Below are 23,469 nucleotides of genomic sequence, written 5' to 3'. Positions count from 1 at the left end.
CAAATTCTATTTATAAGAAATTAGGAAAAAGAAAGAAATGATTTAAAGGGTAAATTTTGTTTTATCCTTTCCTTTTTTCACGATAAATTTACAATTAAAGAAAACACATCCTCAAAGTAAACGCCTCTAAAAGAATTATGATGTTAACGTTAAGCTTGCGGCTGCTTAAATAAGCCAAACTAGCATATCCCCACAATAGGATGCAAACTAGCTAGCTCCACAGATACGCAGATGCTGTTTCTCTGTTGCGCTGCTATTGTTTATGTCTGTCCACAATTTTGAGTTGAATATTTCAATGGAAATATTCCTATGCTTAAGCCGGCATCTGGTTCAAGAATGTTGAGACAAAAAGCATCTGTTTCCTCTTGTCTCATTCACACAACGCACTCCTCACCATCCCTATCATATCATCATAGCAGCCGCGCGTATTTATATCTCCCTTAGCTCCACCTTTGTCCATTCTCAATATTCTTGCAGCAGCATTCGAGCTACCATCAATGGAAACGGCTGAGCTCATCGAAGGTAAGGTGGACTGGAAAGGAAGGCCGGCGCAGAAAGATAAGCATGGCGGAAGCCGCACCTCTCTGCTCATCTTAGGCGCATTCACCTTCGAGAGCATGGCCACGTTGGCGTTGGCCGTTAATCTGGTGACCTACTTCACCGGCGTGATGCATTTCGACGTAGCCACCTCAGCCAACCAGCTCACCAACTTCATGGGCACCAGCTACATAGTCACCATCGCCGTCGCCACCTTAGCCGACACCTACATCGGCAGGTTTAAGGCTATTCTTCTCGTAACATCAATCGAGTTTCTGGTAACAACAATTTCAATCCATCGCTATTTTCTCTGTTTAATTTTCTTCATGATTTATGCACCGAATCTGACTTAATTATGTATGTTAGGGGCTCGGACTGCTAGCACTGCAAGCTCACTACGGCGGCCTGAGGCCGCCGCCATGCAAGATGTTCGACCCGACCTCAACTTGCGTGGAAGTGAGCGGAGGCAAGGCGGTGCTCCTCTTCGTCGCTCTGTACATGGTGGGGATCGGCTCCGGAGGGTTGAAGGCTGCGTTGCCCTCTCACGGCGCCGATCAGTTCGAAGACGAGGATGAGAAGGAGGCGGTGGAGAAGTCCAGCTTCTTTAACTGGCTTCTCCTTGCTCTATGCGTTGGAGGCGCAATCAGCTTGACGTTTGTTGTTTGGATCCAAGATCACAAAGGTTGGGACTGGGGTTTCGCTGTCAGCACTATCGCCTTGTTCTTCGCCATCATCGTCTTCGCCGTTGGCTTGCCGCAGTATCGAATCCACGTCGTCAATGGCAGCAGCGCCCTCACTAAAATTGCGCAGGTAAAATATTGAATAATATCTTTATTCGTGGCGTTTATAAAATACTCTATTTTGTTGCAAATATATTTTAGGTTTACGTTGCAGCCATCCGCAACAGAAACCTTCAACTTCCCGAGGATGACAACGACCTCTACGAAGTCAGTCTGGACAAAGAAGCAGCAGACATAGCAGAACTCCTACCTCACACAGACGCTTTCAGGTTTCTAGACAAAGCCGCCATTGATACAGCTTCGAGCAGTCCGTGGAAGCTCTGCACCGTGACGCAAGTCGAGAACGCGAAGATCATACTGAACGTGCTCCCGATCTTCCTCTGCACGATCATCATGACTCTCTGCCTGGCTCAGCTGCAGACGTTCTCCGTGGAGCAGGGCGTGACCATGGACAAGAAGATGAGCAAGCACTTCCAGATCCCGCCGGCGTCCCTCCCCATCATCCCCGTCGCGTTCCTCGTCGTGCTCATCCCCTTCTACGACCGGATCATCGTCCCGTTCCTGCGGAAGTTCACCGGCATCCCCACGGGGATAACCTACCTGCAGCGCGTGGGGGTGGGGCTCATCCTCTCCTCCGCGTCCATGGCGGTGGCCGCCGCGGTGGAGGTGAAGCGGAAGCGCGTGGCGACGGAGCGCGGCATGGTGGACGCGAACCCCTTCGTGGAGTCGCTCCCCATCAGCGTCTTCTGGCTGACGTTTCAGTACTTCATCTTCGGCATCGCCGACATGTTCACCTACGTCGGCCTGCTCGAGTTCTTCTACCATCAGGCGCCCAAGGAGCTGAAGTCCATCTCCAGCTGCTTCCTGTGGACGTCCATGTCGCTGGGCTACTTCCTCAGCACCATTCTGGTGAAGACGGTGAATAGGGCGACGAGGGAGGCGACGAGCAGCGGCGGCTGGCTGGCCGGGAACAACATAAATAGGAACCATCTGAATCTCTTCTACTGGCTGCTCTCCGCCTTGAGTTTCGTCAATTTCTGCATCTATCTCGTTGTTTCCAAGAGGTACAAGTATAGGCAAGATAGCCATGGAAGTACCACCAAAATGCGTGAGCTGCAAAGTGTAGATCAGTCGCGGTGATTAAGAGCAGAAAAAATCTGCGTGTTGATCATTACATGATGTGTGTTTGTTTTTACAGTTGATTGCCATTTCCGGAACGGGGAAAATTTCTTTGCTTTCAGATTTCTAGAATTTGTAAACTTTGAAGAAGGATTAATGTTAATTGTTTTAGTGTTGCACATTTTGTTTTAGTCCTCTAATCACACTAAAAAATAATACTCCCTCCGTCCCACTTCAATTGACACTTTTGAGTTGGGCACAAAGATTAAGAAAGGGGTAAGAGTGTAAAGTAGGTAGGGTCCACTTATTTTATATGAGTAGAGAAAGTAGAGACCACATACTATTTTAGGAAAGTGCCAATTGAAGTGGGACAAATAAAAAAGGTAAATGTGCCAATTGAAGTGGGCCGGAGGGAGTATATATACAAACATATATTATTATATTACTTTTAACTATTAATAATATTTTTTTAAAAAATAACTAATTAATTATAAATTATACTCCCTCCGTCCACTAATTCAAGACCTAAGAGGCAAAACACGGGTTTTAAGAAAATTATATTTTTATTAGTTGAGTGGAGGAAAAAATATATTTTTATTAGTTGAGTGGAAAAAGGGACCCACATTTTAATTAGTTGAGTGGAGAAAGGGACCCACATTTGACTTTTTGAATTAAAATATGAATAAAAGTTTACTAAAAATAGATAGGCCTTGAGTTGGTGGACGTCCCAAAAAGGAAAGAAGGTCTTGAATTAGTGGATGGAGGGAGTATTATCATAAAAAATAGTTACAATTTCACATGTCATAAAAATAACTACTATATTTTTTTTTATGTCACGAAATAGTTGACATCTATGTGTAACAAAAATATTTTTTGATAGTTTTGAATGTCACAAAATTAATTTTGTTGCATGGATAAATGTCACAAAATTTATTACAGTATATTTTTAAATATAAAAAAATTTACTTACATTTTTATGTACTAAAGTATATAGATATATGTGTTGGTGTAGTTAAACTTAATTACACTTAAAATGTAACAAATTTTGTGACAGAACTCTTCATATCACAACTATATACTCCCTCTGTCCCTGAAATAAGTTTTTTTTTTTTTGGACGTCCCCCAAATAAGTTCTTCTTTCTTTCTTTTCATTTTTGGACAACTACCCACCACTAATAATATTTTATTTATTCTTACTTTTCACTTTTTCACGACTCCCAGTATTAATTATAACATTTTTTCACCTTTTCACCACTCCCAATACTAATTATAACACATTTTTCTTCATTATCAATACGTTTTACCATTTTTCCTTAAAACCCTTACCGTCCCCAAAGAGGAACTTATTTCAGGGACGAAGGAGTAATTTTATTAATTGTAATGTTAAAAAGGTTAATGATCGAATTAACAAAAATTTTTGGGTATTAACAATGGGCAAGAACGAGGCAAGACTGTGGGTGAGCGTTGCGGTGCTAGACGGGGAGACGCAAGGCAAAGAGCAGCTTACCTGGGCCGAGCAACGAGGAGCCTGACGAGGGGTGAAATGTACCAACGATGGGATGGCAGCGAGTCGGTGATTCGGGTTGCAGGAGAGAAAATTGACGGGGGCAGGAGGGGAGTGATTTTAGAGTTAGATTTTAATTTCTAATTTGGGCAAGCTGTAAGTACAAAATCGATAAATTAACGATCGATTTAATAATCAAATTTTCGATTTAATAGTCGAATTTTCGATTGTTAAATTAGAAAATAATAATAATGATCAAATTTTGATAGTTAATTTTACATTTAAAAAACCCATTATTAATTAGTGCACATTTGACATTTCAATTGTTAATTTAATACCTTCTCTGTCCCATGAAATTAGTCCTTTATTTTATTTTGGGATGCCCCAAAAAGATAGTCCATTTTTTTAATTAATATTATATAAAAATATTATTTTACTTAATTAATCTTATTTAATGTTTTACTTAAACGTGAAAATGATGTGTAAACATAATAAAAGAGTTGATTAATAAAGAAAGATTAAATGTATTTCTTAATATGCGTGAAAAGTGAAAGAGGACTAAAATAATGGGACGAATGGAGTATTAAAAAGATAGAACTTTTATACTTTGATCGATAACTTTTGTTAAAAATAATTAAATAAATAGATTAATATTAACGATCAAATTGTCAATTGTTATATTTTCATAAAATAAATATCAAATCAATAATTTAACAATTGAAGCAATAAAAAAAATATAATTAACAATCGAAAACTCCATAGATTTGATCGTTAGTTATGAGTTTTTTTTTAAATAATAGTACTATGTTTTTTCTAATAATAAATATTTCGGTCATTAAGTATTTAAAAGGAATTGAAAAAATATAATTATCGATCGTTTGGGTCGCCGGTCGCGTTCTTTTTTACCGTTATTTTCGGTAGTTAATTTCAGGGTTTTTTTTTTTTTCTCGTAGTGAATGGTGTGATCACTGATGAACATTACGTATTTACCTGATTGTGAAACTGATGACTCATAGCTTACAAACGAGGCGCGGAAAATTTCAAGCGATTTCTGCCACCTCGATCTTCATCCATGGATACGTGGAGACTACACAAGAATCCACCACCGCTGAAAGCGTGAGTATATATATCTCATCTACTCGATCGGAAAATTCGAAGAAATTCACTCAAATTTAGCTCTAATTAAATGGCTTCAACCGACCAAACGCCGGGCGCGATGCCGCCGGGAGACGGCGCAGTGCCGCCGGGAAAGGCCATGACGGTGGGGCAGCAGATGCTGGACAAGGGAGCGGAGATGATGCAGTCGTTTCAACCGATTAAAAAAATGAGCCAGCACGCCTGTTCCTTCGCCATCTACAGCCACGATCTCACCCGCCAGATCCAGACGCATCACTACATAAGCCGCCTCAATCAGGACTTCCTTCAGTGCGCCGTCTACGACTCCGACGACTCCGCCGCCCGCCTCATCGGTCAGATTCATGACCGAGAATATAATTCACTGTCTTTGTTAATTGATTTGGTGACTGTGTCTCTGTGATTGCAGGTGTGGAGTATATAGTATCGAAGCGAGTTTTCGACACACTTCAGCCAGAGGAACAGAAGCTTTGGCATTCTCACTTCTACGAGGTAGCTTTTGTAGACGAAATTTTCTGCGATGAACATTTTTTTGGGATCATCGATCCAATTTTGGTGCAGATCACGTCGGGCGCGTGGGTGAATCCGAGAGTTCCTGAGCTAGTCCAGAAATCGGAGCTCGAAGAATTGGCGCAGAGCTACGGCAAATTTTGGTGTACTTGGCAAGTTGACAGAGGTATTCGATTTTGGCGTTGAATATATGTTAATTGGAATTAGTGAAATATATAGATCGGCGGCATTGAATTCAGGCGATAGGCTTCCGTTGGGAGCGCCGGCGCTGATGGTGTCGCCGCAAGGAGTGAACATGGCGATGGTGAAAGAAGAGCTGATAAAGAAGAGGGATGAGAAATACAAAGTGTCGTCGAGTGAGCTTGGGAGGAAGAGGGCGAATTTCGCGATACCGGAGGCGGAGGCTGTGAATCCTTATGCTGATTACTGGATGCAGACGGGGAAAGGTTTCGCCATTGATGTGCAGCAAACAGAGATCAAATCTAGGGCTCCTTTCCCCTGATGATTCACCTGTAATAACTATGGAAGGATCCATTTGGTCTTGTCAAATGTCAATATTAATCCTTTCGACCAATACATATTTTAAAGTTGTCCATTTTGGGTCCATAGTCCATTTTGATCTTTTCCATCAACTTTAAAAATTATTAAAAAAATACATATACTTTAAATATTGTAACAATTTTTTCACAATTTAAATTGAATCTGAGTTATTGGCGTATAAATACACGAATTTTAACTTATTTTATTTTATTTTCACAAAACTTTCAGAATTATTAAAAGGGCAAAGGTGCAGATTGCCCCCTGAACTACACCCCCTAGAGCTTTTAGCCCCACATTCTCGGTCAAGGCGCGTTGACCTCCATGAACTCTCGAAAGAAGGGTGCAGATTGCCCCTGCGTTAAACGGCGGTTAGACGCTGTTAACTTTTTTTTTTTTCAATTTCTAGTGGGCCCCACCCCCAACCAGCAGCAGAACGGACCGGAGCAGATCTGCAGCGGCGGCTCCTTCTTGGCCGTCTGTTGCCGGAAACGCGTGAAAGGGATGAGGGAGAGGCTAGCGGCGGGGGAGGCGCTCCATCCTTGGCCGTCTGCTATCAGAGATGCGAGAGAGAGATGGAGGACAGATGGGAGGCGGTGGCGAGAACAGAGGGATGTGAGGGGTACGGCGGCTGGCAATTCTCGCCGGAGAAGTGAGCAATGGAGGACAGAGAGAGAGATTAGCGATGAGAGTGGAGAGAAGGGGGAGGGGAACCGATTTTGATGATTGAGTGAGAGAGGGAAGGCCCCGACGCGGCACTGCCTCGGCCCGCCGGTTAACACTCCGATCTCCCACTAGTCGGCAGTCCAAGAACCAGATCCCCACAGAACACCTTCAGAAACCTCCTTCGAGTCCTCCACACCTTGGCCTCGAACCTAACCCTAGAAAGCATCCTCAAATTGAAATTCACATTTACCATTCTTCCCCATTTCGCAGTAATCCCGTCCACCGCCACCTTCTCCAGAAAACTCCTCGCCGCCGCGAATCTCGCCGTCCGAGAGGTCTCGTTCTTCGTGCCTTGATAGAAGGGCGCGACGGTGGTCTCGGAGAGGGAATACGATTGGTAGTAAATCGCGGTCTCAATGTGATCGTAGCTGAGCTTCATCTTCTTGCCGAAGATGACGATGAGGCCGATCACGAAAGCGAAGATGCGGCGGAGGCAGGTGGCGCGGCGGACGGACTCGGCGTCGTATTGGTAGTTCTGCTGCTGGTTGGGGGTGGAGCCCACTAGAAATTAAAAAAAAAAAAAGTTAACAACGTCTAACCGCCGTTTAACGCAGGGGGCAATCTGCACCCTTCTTTCGAGAGTTCAGGGAGGTCAACGCGCCTTGACCGAGAATGGGGGGCTAAAAGCTCTAGGGGGGTGTAGTTCAAGGGGCAATCTGCACCTTTGCCCTTATTAAAAAAATAAACCAACTTAAACATTATTTCAATTTTCCCATAAAAATGACATCAACGTGACACAATTCTAATCGACGTGACACAACTCTAATCAAATTCGACGTCACCCTCTCCGAGCTTGTCGAAATTCTCTGACTCATTGTCTTGTTTATCCACCTACTAGGATTATTCAGCATTGATTTCTTGTAGTCGTTCATCTCGAAGTCAAAAAGCGACGAGGAGCACCAATGATTTATCCTTCATGAAGATCAGAATATTAACTGTGGCTTGTCGCTGTTGGGACGGTGGTGGCGAAGGCGATTGTGGAGCTTCCACATGATGATGAGAAAGTCATTGACCTTATCGTTTTCCGGCGAAATCCATGTGTATTTTCTAGATTCGAGGCTTAGGAATTGCTTTAGGGCCGAAAAGATACAGCTGACAAGGAAAGGCGTTGACAAGCTGCCACTGGAGGGGTTCGATTACGACTCGATTGGAGGAGAGGACTCCATGGATTTAATGAATGAAACTGATAGAGTAGATCGTGGCGGCGGGAGAGGACCTCATGGCGGAGCTGGGTGTCGAGAAGGTGGAGCCACTCCTGGAGCTTCTCAATTTGGGAGGCGACATAGCCGAAGGATAGGACGGAGGGGGAGAATAGAAGTGGCAGTGTTGGCGATGGTTTGGAAGATGGAAGAGCGTTGGAATGAAGATCTGCTAATACGGTCGAAGAAAGAGAGACACACACAATCAATAGGTAGAGGAAATGAGTTAGGATTTACTCCCTTCGTCCTATTTATCTTAACACTTTTGATTTGAGCACAAAAATTAAGAATAAAGGGTTAAGAATGTAAAGTTGGTAGAGTTCATTTATGTTATGTGTGTAGAAAATATACCATTTTTTGAAAAATGTCATTATAAATGGGACAAACTAAAAAAGAAAGTGTGCCAAGATAAGTGGGGCAGGGGAATAACTTTTATATGGATTTTAGTTAATTCACTAATCTAATTTTAATTTAAGCCTAAATTAAGTATCATGTTATTTGAGACTATTAAAAAAAAGAGATTAAAAATAAACAAAGTTGAGAATAAAAAATGATTAAAAATAAACAAAGAAAGAATAAAATAATTCAAGTGCCCAAAAATAATCGAATTTCGAGATCATGGAAAGTCAATACCTCTCGACTCTCGACTCTCGAGTGCACATCTCCACCTCAATAGATACCGTTGCCATTTCCTCAAATCTTCATGGCTACCACCACCACCGCCGACGGCGGAGAAGTCAAGAGAGATACTTATTCGGTGTGGGCGTTTCCGCCGGAGGAATTGAAGCCGCGCCTGAAGAAATTGATGGACGGTCTCAGATCGGAGTTCGGCGGGCCGGAGTTCGAGCCGCACGTCACGGTGGTCGGAGCTATTAAATTGACGGAGAAAGAGGCGCGTGATATGTTTCACAAGGCGTGCGAGGGCCTCAAACCGTATGCTGCTACGGTGGAGAAAGTCGCAACCGGCACTTTCTTTTATCAGTGCGTTTTTCTCCTGCTTCATCCCACACCTGAGGTAATTTTCTAAAATTCCACGGTTCAATTTTTTGAGAAGCAGTTTTTTATTCGTTTTCTGGAGTTCATCCCTGCTGCGAGGTTCGAATTTCTGCAATAAACATGATGTTATTTATTTATTTTGAGGTAAATTCAAGTTATTTTTGTGCTATACTGGTGACGGCTGTATCACGGTGTTATAGCCTAAAATCATATACAGATTGATAAAATAGAAAGAATGGGAGCGTGTCCAATGATATGGAAGGAGTTGAAGCTTTTCGGGAGCTGTGGTGGGGAAGAAGATTTGTTGTGCTTATTTCAGATGAAATGAAGAAACAAATGGAAATTTTGTTATAGTAGTTTAGTTTTCCCTTTCATTTCCATGGAGACAAAGTTGATAGCCATAAAAATGTAGTACAAGGAAGATTTCTTGGTGTTGAATTATCTGCTATCATTATTGGAGTTATTGTTAAACAAATGTAATGAACTGTGCATAACATTTGTGATTGTGCAACTCTGAAACAGGTGGTGGAGGCTAGTGCTCATTCCTGTGCACATTTTGGTTTGAAGAGCTCATCTCGTAAGCTACTCTTCTACCCTCTTAAAATGCACTTTTCTTTCTCTTGGATTTTCTCTGTGCCTCGAGCAGAGGCAAATGTATTCTCTCATCAATATCTTGAGTAATATTACTTATATTCAGTTAACTAGCTTGATTCTCCTCATTTGCAGCTTATATGCCGCACTTGAGCCTCCTCTACGGTGAATTGACAGATGCAGAGAAGAAAGCCGCGCAAGAGAAAGCTTATGCTTTGGATGAAAGCATCGGCAGTCTAAATTTCCAGATATCGCGTCTAGCATTGTATAAAACAGAAACTGAAGATAGGACCTGCAAATCTTGGGAGAAGGTGGATGAGTTTCAACTCAAACCTTAATCACTAGGTACATCACATTTAGCTGAGGTTAATGTCTGATGGCTCCATGAATAACATGAAAGTTGCTGTGTACTATGTCAAAAACAAATGGAACTGACTGTTGCTCTTTGCTTGTTGGTTTCGGTCTCTACTTTTTCTGTGTAAATCATGAATAAGATGGCATTTTCTTATTGGATCATAAATTTTCATTCCAATTAGCCGATCAGCATTGTTGGCTGGTCATGCTTAGTATTAGTCTTCTTCTAATACTTTTAGATGTTTTGTCATGCTTAGGACTAGTCTTCTTCTAATACTTTTAGATGTTTCTAAAAATTATTTTTCCAATTTAAGTAAGCCCAAAACCTCAATTCATATCTTTTCTGTCCCAACTGTATAGTTGAGTTAGTTTTCAAGTGTTGAGCTTTATATTGGACAAATATTACTCACTCCGTCCCGCGAAGCTTGAGCAATTTTTTTTAGGCACGTATTTTAAGAAGTTAGTATTTTGTATGTTAAATGTGGTGGGTAAAAAGTGAAAAAGGTGAATAAAGAGAAAAAATTTTGCCATATAAGAAAATTGTTCAAGTTTTTCGGGACAACTCAAAAAGAAAAGCTTCGCGGGACGGAGGGAGTATATGAGTAAACTTTGTATGCAATGCTTCTTTTCTTTAGTTGGGGATGGGTGATTTAGGTTTCTCACCCTTACAAGAGGAGAAATACGAACTATATATGTGGTGTGATTTAAAATAAATTTTCTCACCAAATTTTCTGTCACTTCCTTTTTCTTTTTCTTTGTTATTTTAATTCTTTTCAAAAAATCGTTAACTTTGAATCATAAAAAAAATATTCAATATGGATATTCAATTAATACATTTGAAAATTTTTCATGAAAAGTAATATTGAATTTAAAAATCAAGACCACCACATTTTAAAATAAGTAATAGGCTACATATCTGGTATAAGTATTTATCTTGTTTAAATTTGGTAATAATCGGAAAATACACAGATTTTTCCATTTTCTAGTTTGATCAAGAAATACATCAATTTATAATGTATTCGCAATTATCCCACGAATTGTAAATTCGCCCAAATCAAATCTGGTGTGACAGCCGAAATCACCAAATTACACACAGTCCTCTCTCTCTCTCTCTCTCTCACACACACACAGGTGCGCGCGCGCCAGATCCTCCTCATTTCCCACCCCGTAGACCCTCTCCCTTCATCCACCGCTACAGACCCTCTCATTTGGCAGTGCAACACCTGTCTCTCACTCTTTCTCAGCACCACCACATTTTTTTCGGCCGACAACGACTGCAATTTCACGAACGACGGCAGATCGGAGAAGGCCCCATCTGTGGGGACAAATAAGGTTATCCTGATGCCTCCCTCGTCGACCTCAAATTTTGAGACGACGTCCGATGCAGCGAGCATCGAGGTGGCCACATTGAGATTGTGGCCGCTGGTGAAGATATAAGCCAAAAAAAAAACTATGTATTTGCTGGTTATTACCCCTTTAAATTTATACAAAATGTCCATTTTTATTTTAAGGGGTATTTGCTTGTAAATATACAAAATTTTTTACTTTCTGAAATTTAACATTACTTTTATTTTTTGCGCACAAATACATGAACTTAACTCTAATTTATTGTTGACGTGGAGGTCATAATACATATTTCAATCTAAGATAAGTTCAATATGAAACAGTTAAAAACTGTGAAAGAGTTAGACAATCCTCGAATATAACATATTTTATAAACAAAAATCAATAAATAAGAGTTTTTTCTTATTGGAGTCAAAAATAACAAAAGCGCTAACAAATAAATTTGAGTTTTTTTTATTGGTGTCAAAAATTAAAATTAGCCGTAAGTTCATGTATTTATAAATAAAAAATAAAATCGTATTAAATTTAAGAAATTAAAAATTTGTGTATTTACCGACGAATACCCTTAATTTAAAATAACTTGTATTGTCAGTCATCATTATCAGCTTAAAAATTCAACGTATATTTGTTCTTTAAAAAAACAAAAAAACAAAATCAACATATATTTGCTAACCATAAATTCACAATTTTCACCTTACAACCGAACAAACCCTAACATCTCTTGGCCGAAATGCAGCACTTTATTTGTGATTGCTTAATTCTTAGATTCTACGCAGTTACCATAGACAAATTTTTGTTATCATAATCTGCGTAAGAACTCCGGTTTTCAACTTCTGCCTCTTTGAAAATATAAGGTTTAATCACTGAATTTGTAAAGCACCGTTGATTCTCTCGCATTAAAAACAAAAAAAAAAAGGCCAAAATAAAAGAGAGGAAAGAAACGCAATTATTTCTATCTCCAGAAATAATTTCTATCTCCTTTCTTGATTTTGATCTTTACTGATCACTTCATAGTTTGTCCATTATTTCTATCTCCAGTTTATGGCGTTAATTTTTTTCCGAAGCGTCCCGGAATATGCGATTTCTTGCATGAAAAAGATGAATTTGTGGATTCCAGCAAATGGAAAAATCTGATATATAAAAAGTAGGGTTTGTTGAGGGCATGCAGAATGGCTGCGAAACGCGCTCCTTTGAAGCAATCGTCCATGGCGCCCAAGGGGGAGACAGATAAAAACAACGTAGGTGGCGACGCGAATGACATGGATCCAGGTTTGAAGCTCATGTATATGACCAACGAACGTGATTTGGACGGCATCAAGGAGCTTCTAGACTCCGGCACCGACGTCAATTTCCGCGATATCGATAACCGGACTGCCCTTCACGTCGCCGCATGCCAAGGCTTTGCCGATGTTGCCAACCTCTTGCTTCAAAATGGAGCACATGTCGACCTCAAAGATCGCTGGGGTGGCACGGTATATATTATATATAATTAATTCTCAATGTTTATTTGTGAATTAATTGCATGATGTGTTTCAACAAACTCAACTTGCTTCAACAGCCTCTTGCAGATGCCATACACTACAAGAATCATGATGTGATCAAACTCTTGGAGACACACGGTGCAAAGCAAGTGGTGAGAGAGAGATTTTGTTTCTTCTTAATTAATTTCTACATACCTTGATGTTAATTAACTGCATGTGGTTGGTTAATTAATTTCCTGTGTTAGTTGGCTCCCATGCGGGTAGAAAATGCTGGTCAGTTACCAGATTATGAGATTGATCCTAAAGAAATTGATTTTACAAACAGTGTGGAAATAACCAAGGTTTGTGACTATAGTTATATTCCATTTTTGATATTTAATTTCACTTTTTTCTGATGGTAAGAAAATTTTGGCAGGGAACATTTAAGTTAGCTACTTGGGCTGGAACACAAGTTGCTGTGAAGGTATTCTATGAAGGGGCTGCTGATGAGAATAAAGTGTGAGGCCTTTGAACAAAATAATTAAGCTTTATTTTTTTTGGAACTTGTTTACAATTTTGTGTTATCTAAGTCACTGGTTAATTAATTCTCTGCAGGAGGGCGTTTAGAGATGAGCTTTCTTTGCTTTTGAGCATACGACACCCAAATGTCGTCCAGTTTCTTGGTGCCGTGACACAAAGTAGTCCGATGATGATTGTGACCGAATATTTACCAAAGGTTTGTCTTCTCATTTTGTTTATGATCAATTCTTGATGTGATCAGAAGCATATCTGTTCAATTCCTTGCACGTGCAGGGCGACCTTCACGAATACTTAAAAGGAAAAGGTTCTCTAAAACCTGCAAAAGCTCTCAAATTTGCTATGGATATTGCCAGGTTCATCACAGATTATGAGAACTCAAGCAAAATTCTCGGATTGGGTATAGATGAAAATTAATTAAGGTAGTTGGTGTTGCAGGGGAATGAACTATCTACATGAACATAGACCTGGAGCTATTATTCATCGCGATCTTGAACCTTCGTAAGCTTTGGTTTTTCCAACTTGTGATGAAACTTGCCTTGACAGTGTTGGATTCATTTGGTTCTCATTCAGTAACTTCTTATAGAATTTTGTCTTCTTATTTGACTAAGATAACAGAAATATCTTGCGGGATGATTCTGGACACCTCAAAGTTGCAGATTTTGGAATTAGCAAGCTTCTTAAAGTTGCCAACAGGATCAAAGAAGAGAGGCCTCTCACTTATCAAGATAGTACTTGTAAGTATGCACTTATTGTAAACATTCTTGGTGTAAACATTCATTTAATCTCTCAAATTTTACGCGGGCATTATCAGGTCGTTATGTGGCTCCTGAGGTTTTCAGAAATCAAGATTACGATACAAAAGTAGACGTATTCTCATTCGCCTTGATTTTACAGGAGGTAATGGATTTTTTTCACTTACACAATACTTGTGGTTTATCTGCAAGATCCAATTGAGTCTCTTTTCTTTATGTATATTTGGAGCTTATACGAAAGCTTAATTGAGTTTGGTTCATTAAAATGATCAATCTTTGTGTGGTTCTGAACCTTAGCTTATTGAGGGAAGCCCTCCATTCAGCACGAAGCAAGAACACGAAGTGCCAAAATCTTATGTTGCGAAAGAGCGCCCTCCTTTCAAGGCACCCATGAAGCTGTACGCGCATGGCCTTAAAGAGTAAGATGAAGCAATCAAGCTATGAAACCTTTGAATTGAACACAGATTGATGGCATATATATATGTTTGTGTAATGAACAGCTTGATCGAAGAGTGCTGGAGTGAAAATCCAGCTGATAGGCCGACGTTTAGGCAGATCATTCCTCGGCTGGAGGGCATCCATAGCAGATTTGATCATAGAAGCTGCTGGAAGGTTCTTCTTCTTCTTCTTCTTCTTCTTCTTCTTCTTCTTCTTCTTCTTCTTCTTCTTCTTCCTTGTTAGTTCATTTTGATGACCATTGATGTGCAGCAGGTGATACCACTGGATTGTTTTCAGCATTGGAGCTGGACCAAATGCCGATCCGGTTCCAGCAGCTCGACTGATTCCAACAAATCTCTAGGGAGCGACATCTAGATTCTTCTTCATCAAGTCGTAATTATATCTATTCATCTTTGTGTTTCTCATCCAATGCTTCAACACACATGCAATTTCATGTCATAAAGTTCGTGCAGGTTTGGAACAGATTATCTTTCAGCTCACCTCCTGCACCAGATGAGTCTTTCAGGAGATGGTTGTCTAAAATAATTTCACTCCATTTATTGAGAATGTTGGTAAGATCATATTTTTTGTGATAGTTTCTGTTTCATATGTATATTCCTAGATGGAATCGTAGTTGAAAACGACCTATCTGTATCTGATGTTTGTTTTCTTGGTGTAGTGGCTATGAGTAGTGTGTAAAGATGGATATTGAATAGGATATCAGATGTATATATAATATTTAGAGTTTAAATTTATTTAAGGCCATTAGCTTAGGGCTATTTGCAAAAATAGGCCACTGTTTTTCGGACTTGCAAAAATAGGCCAATTATTTTAGTTTTTGGTATTTTTAGGCCAATCAGGCTATTTTGGGCCACATTTTGACCCCAAAAAATGGCCTATAAATGCTGAATTGAGCTCAAATGTGGCCTAAAAATGTCAAAAACTAAAATAATTGGTCTATTTTTGCAAGTCCGAAAAATAGTAGCCTATTTTTACAAATAGCCCTAAGATAAATAATTTTAAACTCTAATATTTACAAAGCCCCTTAAAAAATTGCTAGAATTTGTTTATGCTCTTTCTTTTAGAATTTGTTTTGTTCTCTTATCCTTTTCTCTTTGCGTGCATATTCAAGAAACGATCAAATACAATATCTTCTAGAAAAGAGCTTAGAAATATAGTATAACTTTATAAATGTGCTTGCTTTGACAAATGTATACTCCCATCGTACGTCCACGAAATAGAGTAAAGATACAATTTATAGTTAAATAGAAGATAATTGATGTGATGGTTCAAAAAGTTAAATAACTCTTTTTTATGAAAAAAAAAAGAAAAGATAAATATTGTGTGTGTGTTAGCCAAACGGTAAGGGATTAATGCCTAAGGCCAAATGTCTTGGGAAGGGACTTTTAATTTCTTTATCTAATATTGTAAATTTATCAAAAAAAAGAAGAAAATAAATATGACTCTTTTTCGTGGAGGGAGAGAGTGTAAGACAAAAGTAAAGAACATACTGCCGAAGAGGAGCCATGCAACGTCGTTGGAGTGGCCATCTCTTTATAAATCCTGTGTTCTTTTCTCATTTTTTCCACTCTTTCACATATTCTCTTGGAAAATTTTCCTCAGGCAGGTAGCTAGGATTTCTGGGCAGCCAAATTTTCCACCTTTTTCACTCCAATTCTCTTGGAAAATTCTAATATTAGTATCACAAGTTATAGGTGTGATAATATTTTTTCATATTGTATATTCTTATGATCTTTTAATTTTACCCTCAAGATATACAATTTAACTCCTCTATTTCTCAGATCCAAACTCCACTCATAACATATTCACCTAATATTTCTTAAAATTCGCACGGATAAAGGTGGGGAACATTGGATCATGGACGGAGAGAGTATAGTTTTCCCCCAAGATAAAAAGAGTACGGAGACCACTAAATTGTGATAAAAAATTTCAATCTTTTATTTTCCTTGTTTTCTAATGATAAATTTATAATCAAAGAGAACACACCCTTAAAAGAATAATATTTATCATTTATGATATGAGCTAATGGAACGGAGGGAGCAATAATATTGAAAACTTACTTATTGATAGCTCATCTCTCCTTATTTTCCCTGAAAGTGTTGCTCCACACGAACTAACTGAAAACCTTGTGTTAAAGTAACACACCACACAGCACAGAGTAAATAATGCAGCAGAAATAAACGAACACCAAACTTTGGAAAAATTTCTTCAAGTTATAAATAACTTGAAGAATGCCTTATGGCGAAATTACTAAACGGAGAATGACACTCACGTTCAATACCTTTACAAAGGACTGGGTATTGAACACCATACACTCTCACTAACAAACTAAACCGGATTCAAGAGCTATACTCCGAAATCCAACAAAACACAGAATGCTATAACTAATGTTATCCCAACACGAGAAACAGCACTCCTAAACAGATCACTTAAAAGCTAGATATCTTCTCTCAAAGTTCGTGATCTGAACTGGGACTTCTCCTTGGTATATATAGGCATCTCAATCTTGCTTCCCAAGGCTTGAAGTCGTGGCTTGGATCATGGATGAAGTGGCCGTTTGATAGTTGTTGGATTTAGTCCACTTCTTCCTTGATTTTAGGAGCTGCCACACGCTCCTTTCTCTCTCTCTTTATCTCCACTTGTTCCTTCCTTTTCTCAACAGAATTTGTTCCTTCTTTTCCTCCTTCATCCTTCACGTCTTCCATCATTTCTTGACTCGGTCCAACCACCTAAAAACACACAATGAAGAAAGAGCAAAACATACTTATTCAAGACTAACAAACTCCCCCTTTTTGCCTTTCTTCACAAAACCAACACACATACTTCTCCCCCTTGATGTGATCTCCTCCTGCAAAGATAACAGTACAAAACACACCAACAAAAACAGCAGCAAACAAACTGAACTTTCAAGAAACAGAGTAAAAACCATTAACTAGCAAGAATGCATAAGCAAGTCAAAGACCCAACAATCAAACACAACAAAAGAAACAACTTAAGCATCCAACAAACAAATAATGCTAGTAAAAGTTCTAGTGAAAGTTCATCAAATGTTCTGCTCAACTTAAGCAACACCACTCCCCCTGACTTTACTCTCCTGTTCCCTCAGCAGCATCAGCAGCAGCATCTTCTCCCCCTTTTTGGGAAGAAAGGAGGGCAGTTAACTGTCCTTTGGCTTTATTCAGGATTGACGAGGACTCTCCCTGAATTCTTCGGGCTTGCAGAAGGCTGTTCTCCAATTCGTCGATATGCTGCAACAGGGCCTGCAATGTTGCCTTGGGGATTGTGATCATGGTAGTGTCCTCAACAGAGGGAGCAGCAACCGGATTAACCCAGGGCAGATCAGCAACTTTGCCCTCGCTAAAGAGCATGCTCGTAAGAGCATACTCATGAATGATCTCCCTCTTGGCAGATGCTTTCACCTGTACACCTTGACTCCGAAGTGCCCTGAAAATCAAAGAAGGGAACGGCAACCCCGACAATTGAGAAGAAGCGGCAATTTGATCAAAGATAACCTGACCTAGATTAAATGGCAATCCTTCTCCAATGCAATAGAGAAGTATGCCATGCTGTTGTGTAACCACCGTGGAGTTGGTTGACACGATCCAGTTCATGGTCATGATTTTGAACAAGGCAGAATACAGATAGGACAAGGTGGATGATTTCATCGGCTTTAACCATTTCCGCACTTTCCCACCAGTGATGACTGAGGCCACTTTGTCCATGTTCTTTACTGCTGTGGGCTTCACATCCGGCGTGCCAAGAATTCCATTGATGACCGAAGGCGTCAAATTAAAGACCGTGTTTCTGTAAAAAGCTTTCCCGTACTTCCTGGACTTTGGGTTTCCGAAATCGGCTGTCAGGTTGCTATAAACCAGCTGCACCACTGCTTTAACAAACGGCTCTACCTCCGTCACGGACTTGAACAGATGGCGAGATTTGAAGAATTCCACCAGATTGAGCACCTTAAATGAGTCTTGCTCGATGTTCCGCTCACTGTAACACTCCATCTTCTTGACATTTTGCCAAGACTTTGCCGCATCCGCAGTGTAGAAGAAGGGCTGGTAAGCTTTGTCGGCCTCCATGTCTGAGCCTTCGGGCTCTTCGTCTTCGACGTCCATGTCTTCTTCCTCCGACTCTGTGGCCTCAGGTGTTGGGGGCACAGCCGAGGTGGTAGCCTTCCTTTTTCCTTCACGAATGGCTTTTCGCTTGAGCTTTGTTAGCACCTCAGTGAGAAGTGTGTCGTCGTCAGAAGGATTCTCCGCTGCTACCTCTGCTTCAGCCTCGTTGAGCAGAGTATCAAGGGATTGCGCCGGAGAAGGGGCTGTGGGTTCTGCGGTCTCCTCTGTTGGAGCAGCAGATTCTTCATCAGCAGTGGAGGTTTCTACCGTCGGCCCAGATGTCCGTGCTTGCTTGGCTGGAGGTGCGTCGTCTTCTGATTCGTCGAGTAACACCATCTTCGGGGGTCCGGGTTTTGAAACCCTAGGTTGAGTGGGGATTCGATTTGACCTCCGTACCGCCTTGAGCTTGGGCCTAGAAGTTTCGGCCCCCTTCTTCTTGCGTTTAATCGAGGGTTTTTCAGGTTCCCCTTGCTTCGCCGGCTTTTCGACCGGTGAATCGGCAGAATGCTCGATTGTAGAAATGGGCGCCGGATTCAGCACCGCTTTTGAGACTTCCGGCGTTTGAGACACCGGTGGTGGAGCTTGTCTGCTTGCTGTTTCTGGAGTTGTCATCGGAGCAGGCAGGGACGGCAACGGTGGAACAGCCTGATTTTCCGGCACTGAGATGGTGGCTAGGGCTGCTTGAAATTGGGGATTTGAAAGAATCTGTCTAATGAGCTCAATAGTATTTGGGTTAGACATTATGAGAGCACAAAAAAGACTAAGTGCAAGGCAAAGAAAACAAAGAGTCTCTCTCGAAAAACACAGTGTAATGATGAAGAATGGTGATGATTTGATTTGCATGCAGAGAATAAATACTAAAGAAATCAAAGCCAAAAACTCAACAAACCAAATCTTTCGAAAATCTTCACCATTAAATTCGAAAATTAGGGTTAGAAGGAGATTAAGAAAGAGATATGTTCACATCAAGACCAAGATATGCGGAACAAACTACAGAACCTGCGGATAGAGAGAATCCCATGAAAATCGGAACTGAAAACAAACTTCCCATTTTTCCCGAATTATTTTATCTAATGTTCTGCCTTCTGTTATAACAACATCCCCTAACACATAACTCAGTTAGACTTTATTTCGCACTTATAAGCACAGCACCAAGTAAAATTCACTCATTTTTATTGACATAGAGAACATCGTCGCAGCGAACGCCGTGCCCCTAGTCTAAATTTGTGAAAGCAATCGAGGATGGCCATTTTGTAAGGTAGCATCGTCGCAGCGAACGCCGTGCCCCCCAAACTACTTTGGCTTTTTCTGTGCTTTATATATATTATACACACAAACTGAGTTAGTGAAGAGGAACGTGCTGAAACAACATAGAGCATCACACAGACAAAAAAAAAACAGTTGCATCTAAGAATATTTCTTTTGAAACGGATGCAACAAACACTTCCTTTTTCATTAGTTTCGAAGGCAAAGGCCAAGAGACCTTCTCAACATGGTGAATCTCTCAAAATCCAAAGGTTTAGTAAAAATATCCGCAATTTGGTTCTCGGTTGGAACATACTCTAACTTAATTACCTCTTGTTCCACTAAATCGCGAATAAAGTGGTGTCGAATATCGATGTGCTTGGTTCGTGAGTGTTGGACCGGATTCTTTGAAATGTTTATTGCACTGATGTTGTCGCAGTACATCACCATCGCATCACTCGTCACACCGTAATCTGACAACATTTGTCTCAACCAAAGAAGTTGAGAGCAACAACAACCTGCAGCAACATATTCGGATTCTGCAGTAGAGAGAGACACACAATTTTGCTTTCTACTATGCCACGACACCAAGTTATTTCCAAGATAAAAACACCCACCACTTGTACTTTTCCTATCATTAGTATCCCCTGCCCAATCTGAGTCGCTAAAAGCTACAAGGTTCGTGTTAGAATCTTTGGAAAAGAAAATGCCAAGATCAAGTGTGCCAGCCACATACCTTATCACACGCTTTACTGCTTTTAAATGAGACTCTTTAGGATCAGCTTGATACCTGGCACACACACACACGCTGAACATGATATCAGGTCGTGTGGCGGTGAGATATAGGAGGCTCCCAATCATTGATCTGTAGAGTGTTGGATCTACTGCCTCCCCAGCATTGTCTTTCGACAGAGTGTCGCTTGATCCCATTGGCGTGCGCATGTGCTTTGCACCTTCCAGATTGAACCTCTTCACCATATCTCGTGCATACTTCCCCTGTGAGATGAAAATTCCTTCCGGTTCTTGCTTGACTTGGATCCCTAAAAAGAATGTTAGTTCACCCACCATGCTCATCTCGAACGTGGTGGTCATGGCCCTTGCAAAATCATCTAACAAACGTTGTGAGGTAGCACCGACAATCATATCATCAACATAGATTTGAGTGATCAAAATATCACTACTTTCTCTTTTTATAAACAATGTCCTATCGGCATAACCTCTCACAAATCCAAACTCAAGTAAGAAGGAAGTTAGATGTCCATACCATGCTCGAGGGGCTTGTTTAAGGCCGTAGAGAGCCTTCTTTAGCCTGTAGACGTGGTGTGGTCTGTGTGGATCTTCAAAACCTTTCGGCTGCTCTACATATACCTCTTCCTTTAGGATGCCGTTGAGGAAAGCTCCTTTCACATCCATTTGGTACAGCTTGATGTTGAGATGGCACGCAATTGCAAGAAGCAGGCGTATGGATTCAATGCGGGCAACTGGTGCAAATGTGTCATCAAAGTCAACACCTTCGACTTGGGTGTATCCTCGCGCCACGAGTCTCGCCTTGTTCCTCACTATCGTCCCGCACTCGTCTGACTTGTTCTTGAAGATCCACTTTGTGCCGATCACATTCCTGTCAGCAGGTCTAGGCACAAGATACCAAACATCGCTTCGAACAAACTGGTTAAGTTCGTCTTGCATGGCTAGCATCCAGAATTCATCACGTAATGCCTCCTTGACTGTTTTTGGTTCAAGTTTCGACACAAAACACAAGAAACCAGGTATAGACGTGCAAAGGGAAGACATGCAAATCATCTTCCGGTAGTCAACCGGTGGTTTACCTCTTGTGGTCATGCCGTCACTTACATTGCCAATTACTTGAGAGGTTGGATGATTTTTGTGAATCCTTCTGGAGGGTGCATTATTCACATTTTCTCCTTGATTATTGGGGGTTCCCTCTTCATCGGTATCACACTGTTCTTCTGGTGTCTGTGGTGTGATTTCTTCTGTTGCCTCAGCATCTGCTGTTTCATCCTCTGCTGGCATCACAATGTCCATCACCTGATCTTCCCTATTATTCTCATCTGCAATACTCCTCACATCATCAAATACCACATTTACAGATTCTTGAATAGTCTGGCTTCTCAAGTTAAAAACTCGATAGGCTTGACTATTCAAAGAATATCCCAAAAAGATGCCTTTGTCACTTTTTTCATCAAACTTTGTGAGATATTCTCTGTCATTCAGTATATGACACACACACCCAAAGACATGAAAGTATTTGAGATTTGGCTTCTTACCACGCAGAATTTCATATGGAGTTTTGAACGTACCAGGTCTGATGTTGACTCGATTGTTAATATGGCATGCGGTGTTCACAGCTTCTGCCCAGAAGCGTTGTGCCAATTTCTTTGAAGCCAACATCACTCTTGCCATCTCCACCAGGGTTCGGTTCTTTCGTTCCACCACTCCATTCTGCTGTGGCGTTTTGGGGGCTGAGAATTCTTGAAAGATTCCTTTCTTCTCACAAAAATTTGTGAAAGCCGCATTCTCGAACTCACGTCCATGGTCAGACCTTATTCTTGCTATTCTCGCACCAAACATGTTAGTAAACCGGGCAAAGAGTGTTTTGAAAACATCAATAGTTTCAGATTTTTCACGTAAGAAAAAAGTCCATGTAAACCTTGAAAAATCATCCACTAAGACAAACACATATCGTTTACCTCCAATACTTTCAACACCAACTGGTCCTACCAAATCCATGTGAACCAGTTCAAAGCATCGGGTCGTACCAAAGTGTTGTTCAGCTTGTTGGGTAGCACGATGGGTGGCATGGATCTGCTTCCCTTTTTGGCAACTCTCACAAACTTCCTTTTCCTTTTGCGTGATTTTTGGGAGACCTCGAACTGCTTCCAACTTGGACAACCTGTCAAGATTCTTAAAATTTGTGTGCCCTAACTTTTGATGCCACAACATGCTTTCATCAATTTGGGCCTTATTGCACTTAGGATCATCGACAAGGTAGCAGTTATCACTAGATCTTTGCCCTCTCATTACACAACAATTTTGAGTATCAAAAACCTCACAAGAGTCCTTGTTAAACTTAACATGCAAATTCTCATCGCATAGTTGACTAATACTAATCAAATTTGCCATAAGACCTTTAACATGAAACACATTTTTCAAACAAGGTAAGCCGGGAACATTTAGGGTACCTTTACCAATGATTTTACCCTTTGAACCACCACCAAAAGACACAGATCCACCATCACATACCTGATAGTTATTAAGGTAGCCATTGTCACCTGTCATGTGACGGGAACATCCACTGTCGAAATACCATGAACTTGAGATGTTAGTTTTCAGTGCTGTGAACACAACATTACATTTCAGTTCATCTTTTCTGACCCACTTCCAGACTTTTCTACGAGCTTGTGGTAGATTTTTCTTCCCTTTGGTTCTCGTTTTCTTTGAGTTGACAAAGATTTTCTTCTCGTCATTGAACTTCCTGAAACAAAACGGTCGAATGTGCCCAATTTGATGACAATAATGACACATATACCTCTTCTTTTGTGGTCGTGTCTGTCCAACTGAAGTTCCTTCCACGACAAACTCCTTC

At 40.7% G+C, this 23,469-nt stretch overlaps 6 protein-coding genes across 8 annotated transcripts in view; 4 read left to right on the top strand and 2 right to left on the bottom strand.

The window, feature by feature from the left end:
• The window catches only part of LOC130985259 (uncharacterized), a 920,555-nt gene that overhangs the window by 312,916 nt on the left and 584,170 nt on the right, over window positions 1–23,469 (bottom strand). The gene's annotated exons all lie outside the window — the stretch shown is intronic.
• On the top strand, window positions 450–2,568 carry LOC130985251 (protein NRT1/ PTR FAMILY 4.5-like). Its single transcript, XM_057908114.1, has 3 exons — window positions 450–815; window positions 904–1,347; window positions 1,419–2,568. Exons 1-3 carry the CDS (start codon window positions 498–500, stop codon window positions 2,415–2,417), a joined length of 1,761 nt encoding a protein of 586 aa, XP_057764097.1. The 5' UTR covers window positions 450–497; the 3' UTR covers window positions 2,418–2,568.
• On the top strand, window positions 4,908–6,139 carry LOC130985313 (oil body-associated protein 2A-like). Of its 2 annotated transcripts, XM_057908230.1 has the most exons (4): window positions 4,908–5,369; window positions 5,444–5,526; window positions 5,596–5,710; window positions 5,784–6,139. In XM_057908230.1, exons 1-4 carry the CDS (start codon window positions 5,087–5,089, stop codon window positions 6,044–6,046), a joined length of 744 nt encoding a protein of 247 aa, XP_057764213.1. In that variant the 5' UTR covers window positions 4,908–5,086; the 3' UTR covers window positions 6,047–6,139. The 2 variants fall into 2 exon arrangements, with proteins under 2 accessions (XP_057764213.1, XP_057764212.1); XM_057908229.1 differs by having other exon boundaries at window positions 4,937–5,369; window positions 5,444–5,710.
• On the top strand, window positions 8,604–10,113 carry LOC130985332 (cyclic phosphodiesterase-like). The gene is made up of 3 exons (XM_057908264.1): window positions 8,604–9,021; window positions 9,525–9,579; window positions 9,729–10,113. The coding sequence occupies exons 1-3, from the start codon at window positions 8,710–8,712 to the stop codon at window positions 9,929–9,931; spliced, it is 570 nt and encodes a 189-aa protein (XP_057764247.1). The 5' UTR covers window positions 8,604–8,709; the 3' UTR covers window positions 9,932–10,113.
• LOC130985268 (integrin-linked protein kinase 1-like) lies at window positions 11,938–15,217 on the top strand. Its single transcript, XM_057908149.1, has 12 exons — window positions 11,938–12,763; window positions 12,850–12,924; window positions 13,018–13,113; window positions 13,188–13,270; window positions 13,367–13,487; window positions 13,565–13,644; window positions 13,727–13,789; window positions 13,907–14,025; window positions 14,103–14,188; window positions 14,341–14,462; window positions 14,544–14,655; window positions 14,752–15,217. The coding sequence occupies exons 1-12, from the start codon at window positions 12,461–12,463 to the stop codon at window positions 14,854–14,856; spliced, it is 1,365 nt and encodes a 454-aa protein (XP_057764132.1). The 5' UTR covers window positions 11,938–12,460; the 3' UTR covers window positions 14,857–15,217.
• On the bottom strand, window positions 17,076–19,361 carry LOC131024805 (uncharacterized). Its single transcript, XM_057954341.1, has 3 exons — window positions 17,593–19,361; window positions 17,326–17,350; window positions 17,076–17,231 (listed from the first exon to the last, which is right to left on the bottom strand). Exons 1-3 carry the CDS (start codon window positions 19,359–19,361, stop codon window positions 17,076–17,078), a joined length of 1,950 nt encoding a protein of 649 aa, XP_057810324.1.

This window comes from Salvia miltiorrhiza, chromosome 5 (genome assembly GCF_028751815.1).
Source record: "Salvia miltiorrhiza cultivar Shanhuang (shh) chromosome 5, IMPLAD_Smil_shh, whole genome shotgun sequence".
NCBI lineage: Eukaryota > Viridiplantae > Streptophyta > Magnoliopsida > Lamiales > Lamiaceae > Salvia > Salvia miltiorrhiza.
The sequence above is the reverse complement of the archived record's forward strand: the minus strand, read 5'-3'. Positions and strand labels throughout refer to the sequence as shown.